This window comes from Hyla sarda, chromosome 1 (genome assembly GCF_029499605.1).
Source record: "Hyla sarda isolate aHylSar1 chromosome 1, aHylSar1.hap1, whole genome shotgun sequence".
Taxonomy (NCBI): domain Eukaryota; kingdom Metazoa; phylum Chordata; class Amphibia; order Anura; family Hylidae; genus Hyla; species Hyla sarda.
In genome coordinates, this window is record NC_079189.1 from 490,058,102 (window position 1) to 490,072,978 (window position 14,877).

Here is a 14,877-nt window from a genome sequence, read left to right on the forward strand (position 1 = left end):
TATTTGAAGCACAGTCTCTCTCAATATATTCCATTATAGTTGATGGTTATTATGTTCATTTTATGACCTAGTGATTACTATGAGGACTGGAACCCTATTGATGCAATTCTATACTGTTTTCCGTATATCCCAGTTTGCACGAAGGCAGTGGCAGGTATTTTCTCTATAGCTTGTGGTCAGTTATCAAATAGTTAAAAAAAAATCACATACCAAGTATAACAAGTCTAAAGCAATAAAAGAAAAACAAAAAAGCGTTTAATCTCTGAGTGGATAGATTGTTTTATTTTTCCATAAGACAGTTTGACCAGGACATTAGAAGTGCAATCCTGCGCTCCAAACTCACAAATTAAGAACTTTTCACAATGAGGAAACTGGTATCAATCATAATATTCCATAAAATGCATTGCACTTCTGTGACAGCAGATATGTACGACTATAGTACCTACAAAACAAATATCGGGGAACATAAGCAAAAACAAAAATAAGCTGCCTTTTCATTCAATTATCAAGAAATAATGCATTAGGTTCAAGGCATATATATATATATATATTATACATTACAGGGGAACACGCATACAACGTCTTTTGTACTGAAGTATTTTTGGCAAGGCCATAAATAGCATCATCCCTCCCATTCATTTGCAGAAATGCAAGGTTCCTATTTCTGTTTAATCCACTGCGTACAAGGTGTTTTTCACTTACAACCAACCGTACACTAAGCATGTAGAGGGATGTTGTCTGCCTATAATCTCTGCATAGTGACAACTCTCCGGTGAGAACCAGTAAGCGGTATTGTATGACGTAATCTGGTTCCAGTATTACCGGTATCAGCAGATAAAACACCATAAAATGAATGGCTTCTTACTCCTTGGTGGCCATCAGTTCCAAAATTTTAACTCATTAAATATTGTCATCATCTAACATTTTGTTCACACCATCACAAAGTCTCTGAAGATGGTTTTTGTAAGGTCCAAATGGGTTGTATAGAGCCGCCAAAAACTCACAATTTGAGAAGTGATCAAACACGTTGTTGATACGTCCATGAGACTTTGCGGTGAGATGTCGCTGAATAACTTGATGAAGAAGCTCCCGACATTCGTTCAACAATTTGGAGAGCACGTTGCGGTCGAATGTATATTCCACTTGATGAAAGCTGACCACAGTCATGGCCAGCTGGTGGACTTTCCTCTTGAATTTTTCCATAAGTGCAAGCTCATCCGAGTTGAACTGATTATTTCTATACAGGACAGCCAACTTTATTACTATCTTGATGAGGTTCTTTATAATTTTCTCTGAGTCTTTCTTGCTTTGGGTGAACTCCCTGGTTGCTTGATAAAGCTCATCCAACACTTCTCCGCTGGTGTCATCAATCAAGGAGGTCGCAATGTATTTAGATGAAGCCATCTTACCAAGGATTTTCTTCTGCGCCTGGACAGCCAGATATTTGGAACTGAAAAAATCTGTCGCCACTGAAAGAAACACAGAAAAATTGTATCATTACATTGGTCACATCATTTTTAGGCATTTTACTTTTTAACACAGCTTTGCAAAATATGGCATTTCACATACACACTAGTTAAAACAATGGAACCAAAACAAGCTCAAAAACAGAAATTCAATGCAACCAAATACATAGCCACAAATAGGAGGGCCAGTTCACAAACACCTGTATCATATGTAGTTGTGAAGTCCGTATTGGAGGTTTAGTGCCGTGCCTCCTTTTTCATTTACTATATAGAAACCAAGATTATAGTTCCAGATTTATTAATCCTTTCGAGACCAAAACTGGAGTGTTTTTTACCATCACAGCTTTCATTTAAGATAATAAGGCTGAGCTGTGATTGGTTTCTAAGGAGCAGTCTGCAATGATTGGATGAAGAGAGACTCAGGGCAGAAGTGAAGCCATGTCAGAGCTTGCCTGGGACATGCCCCTTCCTGAGCAGTGGATGTCCGAATGCGTGAGCAGCAGAACGGAGGGATTGTGAGCCAAATACAGAAGCTAAAGACATCTATAAGACATGTACAGCATCTGCATGACCTAGTGAGTAATAAGCATTATTTTTTTCTAGGATATGACAGGAATGATTAAAATTTACCTACAATTGTGAAAAAAATACTGATAGGTGGATGCAATACAAAAGAAAAGTCCCAGCACTGCAGTCCCCAGCAGCCTGTGTTGCAAATAGAGGGTGCAGCACATACGGTAGTCTGCATCTGCTACTCCACTTTGCTACTACCATGAGGCCGACTCACAATAACTACAGGAAGATCATGTATGCTGGGTCCCCTCTACACAGACTGCTGGGGGCACAGAGGATGCCACTGGACAACCAGGTAATGTGCTGTTCCTCCTTTCTGGCCACAGGCAAGAAACCGGGAGAGTGAATAGACCTCATAAGAAAAAAAAATAAACTGAAAAATAAATAGTTTCTCCTCTCAGCCACAGCCTACTACACATACTACCTCTCAACACACAATGCATTACTTACACACAACTGAAGACCACCGGTCTAGTATGATCCCCCCCTCCCCTCATTACCCTCCCTTATCTAACTTACAAATGATCTTCTCTACTATTATTTTATCTTAATAATAAAAAAAATTAAAAAAATCAGACAACTAATGGATTATGAAAATAATGGTTAGTTGTAGTCCTACCAGTAACGTTCTTCCCAATTTATGTGAATGGGACCGTTCCTGTCTGTTTTAAACCATCAACATAATAAATGTTGTGCGAATCACCCACCAGTAATCCGCTAAGTTTCCTAAGTTGATAGTAAACATAGGTCAGGCAGGTCATTTCAGAAAGGGAGAAAATAGCTGCCATACACTCTGGTACATCTTAACTCCAGGAAAATCACCCAACCCTTGTATTCCCCAATGATCGTCATCTCTCTGCCACACTCTCTAAATGATCAAATTTATCTTCAAATATTTAATATCTACAGGCAGCCAAAGGACACAAAATATAAATCCTTCAATATTCAAGTTGCTAAATTTCAGCCAACCAGCAGGTGGCAGAACACTTCATCATATCCTAATGTGAATGACCATTTCTTATTTACACATAATATAGTGAAGGGCCATTGTGAAAATAAAACAACATGTGCATGAACACCTCGCGCGTGCAGAGTGGCACTCTACCGTTATATTCCCTAACCCAGAAAAGCCAATCTATTATACTATAGGTATATCTGTCAGATACTGTATCTAACACAAGATGAAGGTGTAGTGTTACATGACTTTCCTAATAATACGTTTCAGACCGTATCTCACTTTCTACTCAATCATTACAGTGATGTGTGACACTGGACTCCTCTGGAGTGGAAAGGTGACAGTCATAGGTTTGGTTAAAGAGTTCTATCAGCTTTGGTAGCCTTCAAGCAGTCACCTAGCAAGTTTATTTATGTGCATTTTTCTGTGACTATTTGCTAAAAACCACAACCGATCACACAATCGAGGCAATTCCACCATGGTTTTGCTTAACCACAGGATCTGTTTGGCAGAAAACTACCAGAGGGATAGCATGCGTTAGTACACCCAAAAGTGTTGTTGATTTTAGGCATAAGTATAACAGCACCTGTAGTAAATTGATGATTTACATTACTCCAAACTACTTAATTTTCCTGTGACAATATTCCTTCAATCCTTCAATCGTACATCAGTGTCTTTTTTTCCCCTTCGTTAATTTTTGCTTTTTATTTGTAAGCTTTGTTTTCGAATTTTAAACCAAATTTTTATGTGATTTCAATGGTTTTATTCTAGGAGAGTTTGTGCAATTATTTTCTTTGGTCTGCTTTGGCTAAGTTCACATTGCTAAGTTAAAAAAAATGTTTGGGTCCGGAATGGCCCCAAAAACAGGCAGCCAAAGGACACAAAATATAAATCCTTCAACTGATTCACCAGGTCACCACCGGGTCCTGATCGATCTCATTGACGTGATTGGGGTCTGTTTGGGATCTGGTAGTTCCCGGAGATTAGTGGAGAAAATAAAAAATAGTGCATGCACTGTTACTGCGCTAAATGTCCGTTGCTTTGACAGAATTGCAGACAGAGCTTCATATAGCAGAGTCCAGCAGTAATGTGAACTTAGCCTTACTGTACACATGTATATTTGTAAATAAGAGCTTTGCTGGCTCCTTTGTCACTTATTTCTTGGATATTTTATTTAAAATGTCAAAAATAGTTTGAAAATATCCCGCCCCCCCTCTTCTCTGCTTTACTCTTGACCTGCTTTTCTTCCTCACTACGACCTTTCCTGATCCTGTTTCTTCGTTGTTCTCCCGACTGTAGAGTATTGCATCAGTTCAGGCTCGATACCTTAAGTCTATACTGATCCCTTTATTTTATTGTGTGATCGAGATGTTCATTCCGTTCCCCGAGAGCCTGAGACACTCTGGTATTCTTGTATGGACTTATGATGCCTATTACTTCATGCTCTTTGTCGAGATTGTTGATTTGTTGTGTTTAATAAAACACACACTACAGTCACTTCGTATAAACCTAAAGCTTCTCTTAAAAGGGAAATGTAAATAAAAAATATGGCATAAAAACTGATAATATTTTAATGCTGTAATGCAGAGCAATGCTCTGGTAGCAGTATACAGGAAAACAAGTGTATACACCTAAACCAGCATAATCTATGCGCTGTCTAAGGATCGGCTATCATATAATGACACAATGCTGACTTGTGGTATTTGCTGTGACAATGTTTCCTAGTATAAAGTCTACATAAGTGATAATTGATTTATCAGATGTGGATTGATGGATCAGATGGGATTACAGAAAACATTATCCTTGCTTTGTACTAATGTTGACACCCAGCATTTCACACCCTAATGTTTATGGGTGTAGTCTGGAGTAAGTAGTCTGGCATCAGAGCGATGATCTATAGAGCAGGGGAAGAATGTTTTCACTACCGGGAACATGCTAGGAATGTGCAGGAATTTTTCTGGAAGACACAACAAGACAGACACCAGGGTACTTAGAAATTTGCTACTGAAACTTTAAAAGGGAAATGCATCTTTTTGCTAAGATTTTATAACAGTTATTTTACATACTAAAGTATACTTATAAGACTGCGTTCAAATGTTGCAGCTGCACTGAGGTGTAACAAATGAACCCAACTTAAATCATTTATTTCATTTGTCTTTTCTGGCTCTTCAGACAAAAGGATAAACTCAGAATTCTGTGGTAACCACGTCGGGTAAGAAAAAAATAAAATAAAATAGGTACATTGCCTAACATACTTTGCCTAAAAAATACACTTTTGTATTCCAACAAGTGCAAACTAATCCAACCATGAATACAGGCCGAATTAAAATTAGTAAAAGTATAATGCATCCTCACCACGATAAGATGATTTTAGCTGTTTTTCCTACATCCCCTATTACCCAACCCCCCATCTACAGTTCTAGGGTAGTTTTCGGTTGTACACTCATACAGATTACAGGCAGTTACAGTTTCACTTCTTTAAAATAAAGCTCTACAGGAAATTGCAATGCTGAGTAAGATGTATACACCAGCTGCAAAACACTGAACCATCAAGACGACATGAAAAAAGAAGAAACCGTATAAAAGCCAGGCAGGTGTACTGTATCCACATCGCCATTCTAGTCCCATAAATCTAACAGGATTTCCCCATGTCTTGCCCCCCCCCATGTCCCCAGAACTTGCTGCCTGGCACATACAGGGCAGTTACATTATAAGAAAAGGGTCTAGTGAACACATCCGCTTACAGCACCTTTACATGATAAAAGCAAGGAACAAACATCTGAAAATGCATGACATATAATATGTAAATGACCAGAAATATGTTTCTTAGGGGCACGGAAAAAACTTTTAAAACCGCTGACAGCCCCTCAACAAGGATGAACAAACTCCAGAAAGGACGATGTCTGACAATGTGAAATAACTCTTCACACTCAAATGACAATAGTCATTTTACTTTAGTGCATTGTGGTTTAGTCGAGCGCCATGAAGATCGCATTGCCGCACCTTGATAACATAAGAATTATTAATGTGGTCGCACTGTAACATTTCACAAATTCCAAACAAAGTTTTGTTTTTATAGTAACAGGTGTTTGAAATACTAAGACTAGGGCTACATGGAGACTTTGGTCAAATGACAATAATCACATGTATCACAGCCAATATATTTCTGTGGTTTGCTGTCATGTGACTGTTACAGAGCTCAGAGAAAGTCAGAGGCAGGTTCACACCACTTGCACGGAGCAGGATGATGGCAAAGTGACATGTGACTTACATCCAAATGTCTATCAAATTTGGGTTTTGTGAACCGATGTTGTTGCTGTATTATGTTATGTGTTACAACCTGACCACACTGACAACCATTATATGTGACACAGATTATGTCACATAACATTCCTTTGCGTGTCATGATACATGTGCCATTCTAGCTCCTAACCTAACAAATGTGTCACGCTCTACTGTAGCCCTAACTAGAGATAAACAGAGAAGGCGTAAAGAATAGGATCACAAAATAAAAAACAACAGTATAACACAACGATTAATCCACAGGAAAGATGATCAAAATATATAGATATATTTATCAAATAGATGGTATTCAAGAAACTGCTGCTTGGTGCGTAACCTCCTCTGAGCAGTTCTCTAGTTCTCAAGTAAATATACATTATTATGCCCCTCCAAATGCATCCCTGCCCTGTGGTAGGACCCTAATTATTTACAGTCATTAACAGAGAGAGAGAAAATAAGAGATAGCCTTATAAATATTCCTAAACAATGTGAAACGCCTGGAAGCTTCTACAGTGATTAATGGCTAGCTCAGAAGTTTTGACAACAAAACTGAAGGAATGTGTTTTACTGAAAATATGTGAAGAGTTTCTTCTGTAGACCTCTTCAAGTTTTCACTCACAAGAGCCAGGGCACTCACAAGGCTCTCAGAATAGACCTGGAATTGTGTAATTAACCCCTTAACGACGCAGGACGTAAATGTACATCCTGGTGAGCTGGTACTTAACGCACCAGGACGTACATTTACATCCTATGCATAACCGCAAGCATCGGAGCGATGCTCGCGTCATGCGCGGCAGGTCCCGGCTGCTGACATCCGCCATTAACCCCTCAGATGCCGTGATCAATACAGATAACGGCATCTGCAGCATCGCGGTACTTTGAATGGATGATCGGATTGCCCGCAGCGCTGCCGCAGCGATTCGATCATCCAGCATGGCAGCCGGAGGTCCCCTCACCTGCCTCCGCTGCCTTCCACAGGTCTTCTGCTCTGGTCTGTGATCGAGCAGACCAGAGCAAATGACAACCGATAATACTGATCAGTGCTATGTCCTATGCATAGCACTGAACAGTATTAGCAATCGAATGATTGCTATAAATAGTCCCCTATGGGGACTATTAAAGTGCAAAAATAAAAGTAAAAAATAAAAGTAAAAAAAAAAATTAGAAAAACCCCCTCCCCCAATAAAAACGTAAATTGTCCCATTTTCCCTATTTCACCCCCAAAAAGTGCAAAAAAAATGTTATATACTTATTTGGTATCGCCGTGTGCGTAGATATCCCAACTATTAAAATAAAATGTTAATGATACCGTACGGTGAACGGCGAGAAGGTAAATAAAAAAATAAAAAAAGTCCATAATAGCTACTTTTTTATAACATTTTATTCCAAAAAAAATTTAGAAGAAAAGTATTAAAAGTTTTATATAAGCAAATATGGTATCAATAAAAAATCCAGATCACGGCGCAAAAAATGAGCCCTCATACCGCCGGTTTTACAGAAAAATGAAAAAGTTATAGGTCTTCAAAATAGGGGGATTTTAAACGTACTAATTTGGTTAAACAGTTTGCAATTTTTTTTAAGCCAACAGTCATAGAAAAGTACGTTATCATAGGTATCATTTTAATCGTATTGACCCAAAGAATAAAGAACACGTCATTTTTACCGTAAATTGTACGGCATGAAAACGAAACCTTCCAAAATTTGCAAAATTGCGGTTTTCTTTTATATTTCCCCACACAAATAGTATTTTTTTGGTTGCACCATACATTTTATGGTAAAGTGAGTGATGACATTACAACGGACAACTGGGTGTGCAAAAGAGAAGCCCTCATACTCGTCTGTGGATGAAAATATAAAAGAGTTATTTTTTGAAGGCGAGGAGGAAAAAACAAAAACGTAAAAATAAAATTGTCTGAGTCCTTAAGGCCATAATGGGCTGAGTCCTTAAGGGGTTAAAGGGGTACTCTGCCCCTAAGACATCTTATCCACTATTCAAAGGATAGGGGATAAGATGCCTAATCACAGGGGTCCCATAGCTGTGGACCCCCGCGATCAGACATCTAATCCCCTATTCTTTGGATAACAATCTTATCCCCTATCCTTTGGCCAACAAATTTATAGGTGTCAGTAGGTAATGGGCATTGACCGATTATCGGTTTGGCCGATATTCACGATTTTGGACATTATCGGCAATTACCTTGCCGATAATGCCCCGCCCCCCCTCCCCGGCCAGAGACCACCGCCGCCACTCCCCCGAATAACGGTATAAGTTATCGGCTATCGGCCTGAAAGGTCACAGATTATCGGTTATCGGCCCTAAAAAAATCAATATCAGTCGATCCCTAGTCAGTGAATTGACTGGAGCAGGAGATTTAAGTACGGCATAATGCCAATCCCTGATAAAGAAGCTCTTATTAAAGAGACAGAGGGAGCTACATAGCAGGTATGTATCTGGGATGAGCACAAAGATGAAAGGAACATATAGTGACTGATGCCGTGCACTGGTGTTACTGTGGTGTGTGGCCCCACCTCCAAACCACACTGAATATACAGGGCTGCTGCTGGCTAGCCCTGTGTCTATGCTCATTGCAGGATGCGCTAAGCATATTACCCGCTGAACATCACATTTTGCGCAGCATGAAATATGCTGCATTAGCAATAGAAGGGACCGTACCCTTAGGGTATATTCACATATACTGTATCCTGCGCATATTTAAGGTTTTAGATTTGATGCCGTGTTAAGTCATTCAGTTTACAAAGAACTCTGCAGTATAAAATGTACAGGATACTGTACAAGTGAATAGACCCTTATTTATAAATGACATTTGAATGATTGTCAACACCATTACATATTATAAAATATAGTTGTGCTTATAGACTAGACAAAGACAACACTAAAATGGGCATATAAGGAAATATAACTTCTACGTCTTGTGTTTTATCTTCTGCCAAGTAAAGGATGGAATATACCACCATAGTAGATGCCATGACAGTAACTAGTATGTAGTAGTGTATTCTAGGAATTCTACTGCGACTCAAAGTAAACTCATTTGTAGCCATTTGCCATCAGCAGCTGTTCCCCGGCTGCTTCATCTTTCCATTTGTCACAAAACACAAATCACAAAACCCTTGTGCTAGTGGTCTCCTGACCAGAATTTCAATCGGAAACAAAAGCATTCACTGACAAGACTAGAAATAAATACATGTATGTTCATACGCACACATTGGATGAAGTAACCAGAGATGGATGAAGAGTTCATTGTTTGAATGCCAACACTATTCTAGGCAAGAGCAAAGAAAAAAAAAGAAACTAGCCATACATTCCTGAATGCGTCATACAGCCTGTGTGATGCTTAGGAAACAATAGTAAACTTCAATGTAAAGTTACAAATCTTAAAGGTACAAAACACTGATAAGATACATAAAGGCTATTGATTTAGCTTTAATGCCATCTGGTGCTTTCCAGGATTCAGATTATCCTTCCATTGTCAGTAGTAATAAAATAAAGACTGGCTTGAGACAAATCACCAAGCAGTTCCAAATGGCAGTAAAATTTCATACGTTATATAAAACAGTGGAACAGTAAATCATGTAGGTGAGTGTGAGGAAAAACTAGAAAACTTGGCAACTCACCACTGCTGCAAACGACTTTATTCGGTCATAGACGACACTGCATCAGAGTGGCTTGAAGAAGTGCAAGTCCGGCACGAAACCGTGCTGTCCCACACCTGACCCCCCGCCTCCCCATGCCTTGACGTCTGCTGATATGCAGTGTCGTCTATTACCGAATAAAGTCGTTTGCAGCAGTGGTAAGTTGCCAAGTTTTCTAGTTTTTCTTCACACTCACCTGTATTTTGGGACTGCTTCATCCTACTTGTGCACCGCCAATACTGCTTCCTGCAGCGGGTTTTTGACTCATCCCAGCTTCCACTGATTGGCACTACTATCGATAAGGGTAAATAGTCTCAGTCTATGCACTCTTTTTCACAGTAAATCATGTAGGGCTGCAACTAACAATTATTTGAAAGAAATCGATTAGTTGGCCATTTATTATGACTAATTAAAAAAAATAAAAATAACTGGATGAGGGTAAGGCTGCGTTTACATAACAATTTCTCCATCCGACTTGAGTACACTATTTTATAACTTAAAATCGTATAAATCGTACATAAAATTGGATCCATTGACCTCCATTAAAAAATCAGATCCATTACACACATCTGATTTGATCCGCATCAGATTTCACATGATTTTTGTTCGGGTCTGAAATTGGGTTTGACCACGATTTCAGACCTGAACAAAAATCGTGTGAAATCGGATGCGGATCAAATCGGATGTGTGTAATGGATCCAACTTTATATACAATTGTATACGATTTTAAGTTATAAAATTGTGTACTCAAGTCGGAAGGAGAAATTGTGACAGGAGGAAGTGAGGACCGCATCCTGAAGAGTTAACAGGGGGAAAAGAGACGGGACAACAACCAAATGGTTAATGGGGAGAAAAGAGAGGGGACAGCACCTAAAGGGTTAACAGGGGAAAAAAAAGAGAGGGGACACCACCCAAAGGGTTAACGGGGAGAGAAAAGAGGGGACGACAGCACCTAAAGGGTTAACAGGGGAGAAAAGAGAGGGGACAGCACCTGGTTAAACCTATAAGCCTCGCTACATAGGAGAAGGAGCAATTCGCAGACCTTAGAGATAGCCGTCCACCCTGCACCAGGAAGATCTGTCATTGCACAGGATGGAGAATGGAGCTTCTGGCCGGACTAGAGGAATCCTGCGATGTCAGGACCATATAGGGTTCTTGTGACTGTAGGGGCCGAGGACAAGAAAACAGCGCCTGTCGTGCTGGTCGGTGCTGAAGGTAGGCCACAGATGTTGCAGGCCTGCTACATTTTTTAAAAAGGCACTCAGAGGCACCAGAGGGTTAAGGGGGGATGGAGGGGGACATTTAGGGGCAGACTAAAGGGTTTAAAGGAAGGGAAAGTAGTAAAAAATAGTAGGAATACTATGTTAGGCCACGCCCCCTAATAGAGACCACACCCCCTACCAACTGATTATTCCATAATGGAAATGGCCAACGACAATTTCCATTATTGACTTTTATCGATAATATCTATTACTCGTTGCAGCCATAAAATCATGCAAATCATACTATGTACACAATTCACACGTCAACTCAACATATGACCTGAATGAACGGCAAACAACATATCTGTGGACACAGTGAACATATACATTATATAACCAGGCAAAAATATAAAATGCCATATATACCGTAAACCATATACACACTAGTGTTTTCCAAACAGTGTGTCTCCAGCTGTTGCAAAACCACAGCTCCCAGCATGTTCGAACAGCCTAAGGCTGTCCGAGCATGATGGGAGTTGTGGTTTTGCAACAGCTGGAGACACACTGTTTGGAAAACACTGATCTACACCTTTATAAGTCTACATCCTATATTATTTTAATGCTGAAATACCCAAGTACTTACACAGTCCAGGTTGGAAATACTTCTAGATCCAAAACAAGGCTGCTTCTAATTTAAAATCTGAATAAACAAAATGTTACTCAATCACTATGTTCTTATATCAGATTGCAGCCTCCCTTGGACCCCCTCATGGGACCGGCCAAAGGGTAGTTTGCTCTTTTAGTTTCTCTTGCTTATTATTTGCTTATTACACTGGAGCGTAAAAAAAAAATAAAAATAATATAATTGTATATAAAAAGTTACTACAGGCTTAACCTTTTAGACATTTGGCACATTCATTCTAAGATGACAATTCTAATTCACAATTAATATTGTGCTAATATTGAGCTGTAGTAGTTCACTTTATTATGTGCCTTTATGCTTTGTTGTAAACATGAAGTCCCTGCCATTATGTTACAGAATGTGCTACCATATGGTGCTCCCTTATAGTACTGTATGCTCCCTAGCAATACTTTTACGGCATTATACGTCTGTTGGGGTATGTTCGGACTGAGGAATTGGAGATTCAGTCAGCAGAGAAAGACACAATAGAGTTCCGCATGAAGAATGAACATGTTCTTTCTTCATGCGGAATCCGCGTCTTTGACCCATAGAAATCAATGAAATGGGGTTTTTTTTCAGCCTGACGCCATTCTGCACGGAAATTGCGCATCAAAAAAAAAAAAAGGGAAATTCTAATTGGTGGTTGTCGTCCAGCAAAAAAAAAAAAAGGTTTCCTCCTATATTTCCGCGTAAAAAAAAAAAAAGGAAATTCCACTGCAGAATTGGATCATGGATCATGCCATGATGTTCCTTTCATTAAGCTTCTAAATCTAGGTGAAAAACTCCTGTGTGCTTCCATATGAACTCTGAGCCACATTGTGGGCCCACAGTTAATGACGATATAATTTCATAATCTTGACATATGTTTAAAGGAGATATTTACACATTAGTGCAATATAAGCCTTGTGCATGCTGTTGTATAGCTGTTGCTGTGTTTATATCACATCATTCTTCCCCGTCAGTTTACATTGTAAATCGGTAAAGCCCCTGTATACTGTATACACTAAAAAAGCCCCAGAAAGGGGTCCATTGTGAGCAAGAAGCTAAAGAGCCTCCATATGGCCTCCATTTGTAGGTATACCTCGGTACACTGCTAAGAAGAGGGAATATAATAGCAGAATAAACTACACTATTCCTACAATGGATCATGCATGGGATCCCATATTAGCCTATGGGTAGCAGATGCCAATGTATGACAACATCTGTCCCAGTCACTGTTTAATGTACGCGTTGGCAGTTTTTCCTAGTGTATATATTAAAGAAGAATATAAGTGAACACAGCCTAAGGGGCTGTTCACATTAGGATATCCCATTATGTTTGGGTTATACGTCAGAATTTAAAATAGAATGCAGACGTATTAAGTAGCATACTAGCAGCTGCTCTATGCACCTTAATATTCCGAATGTAGTAAGCCAATGACTACATTAAAAGGGTACTCCCGTGGAATTAAAACATTTTTTTTTAATAAACTGGTGCCAGAAAGTTAAACTGATTTGTAAATTACTTCAATTAAAAAATCTTAATCCTTCCAGTACTTATTAGCTGCTGAATACTACAGAGGAAATGGTTTTCTTTTTGGAACACAGAGCTCTCTGCAGACATCTCTTCTCCGTCTGGAGAAGAAAAAGTTTAGTCTCAAGGGGCGACATGCCTTCTTTACCGTGAGGACTGTGAATTTATGGAACGGTCTACCTCAGGAACTGGTCACAGCAGGAACAATTAACAGCTTTAAAACAGGATTAGATACATTCCTGGAACAAAATAACATTAATGCTTATGAAGAAATATAAAATCCCATCCCTTCCCCAATATCGCGCCACACCCCTACCCCTTAATTCCCTGGTTGAACTTGATGGACATGTCTTTTTTCGACCGTACTAACTATGTAACTATGACCACAGTGCTCTGTGCTGACATCTCTGTCCATTTTAAGAACTGTCCAGAGTAGGGGAAAATCCCCATAGCAAACATATGCTGCTCTGGACAGTTCCTAAAATGGACAGAGATGTCAGCAAAGAGCACTCTGGTCATGATGTCAGCAGAGAGCACTGTGTTCCAAAAAGAAACCCATTTCCTCTGTAGTATTCAGCAGCTGATAAATACTGGAAGGATTATGATTTTTTTTAATAGAATTAATTTACAAATCTGTTTAACTTTCTGGCAACAGTTGATTTAAAAAAAAAATAAAAAAAAATGAATAAATAAATAAAAAAGTTTTCCACTGGAGTGCCCCTTTAGTTTTGTAGTGTGAACAAACCCTAGAAGTGCAACTGTTACAAGATGTAACAATGCACCACACTGACTAAAAGGAAACCAGTAGAACGCTACATCCAAGTTTAGACATAAATGGGGAAGAATATATGATGCAACATAATTAGTACTAGGAATGAAAAATATTTACAAAGTTATGCAATATTTCAACTGTGCAACTTTTTCTACCATTTATTTTATTTTGTATTTAGTGACATACTTCTTAGAGGTGTACACAGGTTGTTATAACTCAGACCCAGTAAAGGTGTCCAAAGCAATGTTCGTGGAGGACGTACACACACACACACACACACACAAATATCTTTGCCTCAGTTCACATGAGGGTTGTGACTTTTGCTTATAATGGAAGTCATGGTACGGTTCTAAATTTGTCATACAACAGATCCCAACATGCCTGGGTCAATTTGGGGTTCTGTCATTTTGAAGGCTTATTCTGCATACCAAGGTATTCTTGTTGTCAAATCTGATGGAAATGCAGAGGATTATTTTGAATGGAACCCTAAATGCCTAAAGTGAGCTATAAAACGGCTCTATAAATAGGAAATCCGTAAAAAGAGTAAAAAATAAAACAAGCCGAAACTGTAGAACCCGGTTTCGCTTAGAATTCTGCTTCAAATGATGTTTGGCAAACATTAGAACATGGTAACTGCGCAAGCCTGGTAACTGCACAAATATAGGCGGGATAAGGAACACATGGTGGTTTGGCACTATTTTAGCATAGGATGAGAAAGTTAGAACACTGAGATAACATCAGAGTAGCTCAAAATACTTGATCGCAGGTAATTCAATTATTG

At 39.1% G+C, this 14,877-nt stretch overlaps 1 protein-coding gene across 6 annotated transcripts in view; it reads right to left on the reverse strand.

Annotated features, from left to right (window-relative positions):
• Positions 1-265: 265 nt before the first annotated feature.
• Positions 266-14,877, reverse strand: part of TNFAIP8 (TNF alpha induced protein 8) — a 162,931-nt gene continuing 148,319 nt past the window's right edge. For all 6 annotated transcript variants that reach the window (XM_056537378.1, XM_056537375.1, XM_056537373.1 and 3 more), the window contains exon 2: positions 266-1,469. In XM_056537378.1, the coding sequence (XP_056393353.1) occupies positions 901-1,469 (569 nt within the window). In that variant the 3' untranslated portion in view covers positions 266-900. The remainder of the gene's footprint in view (positions 1,470-14,877) is intronic.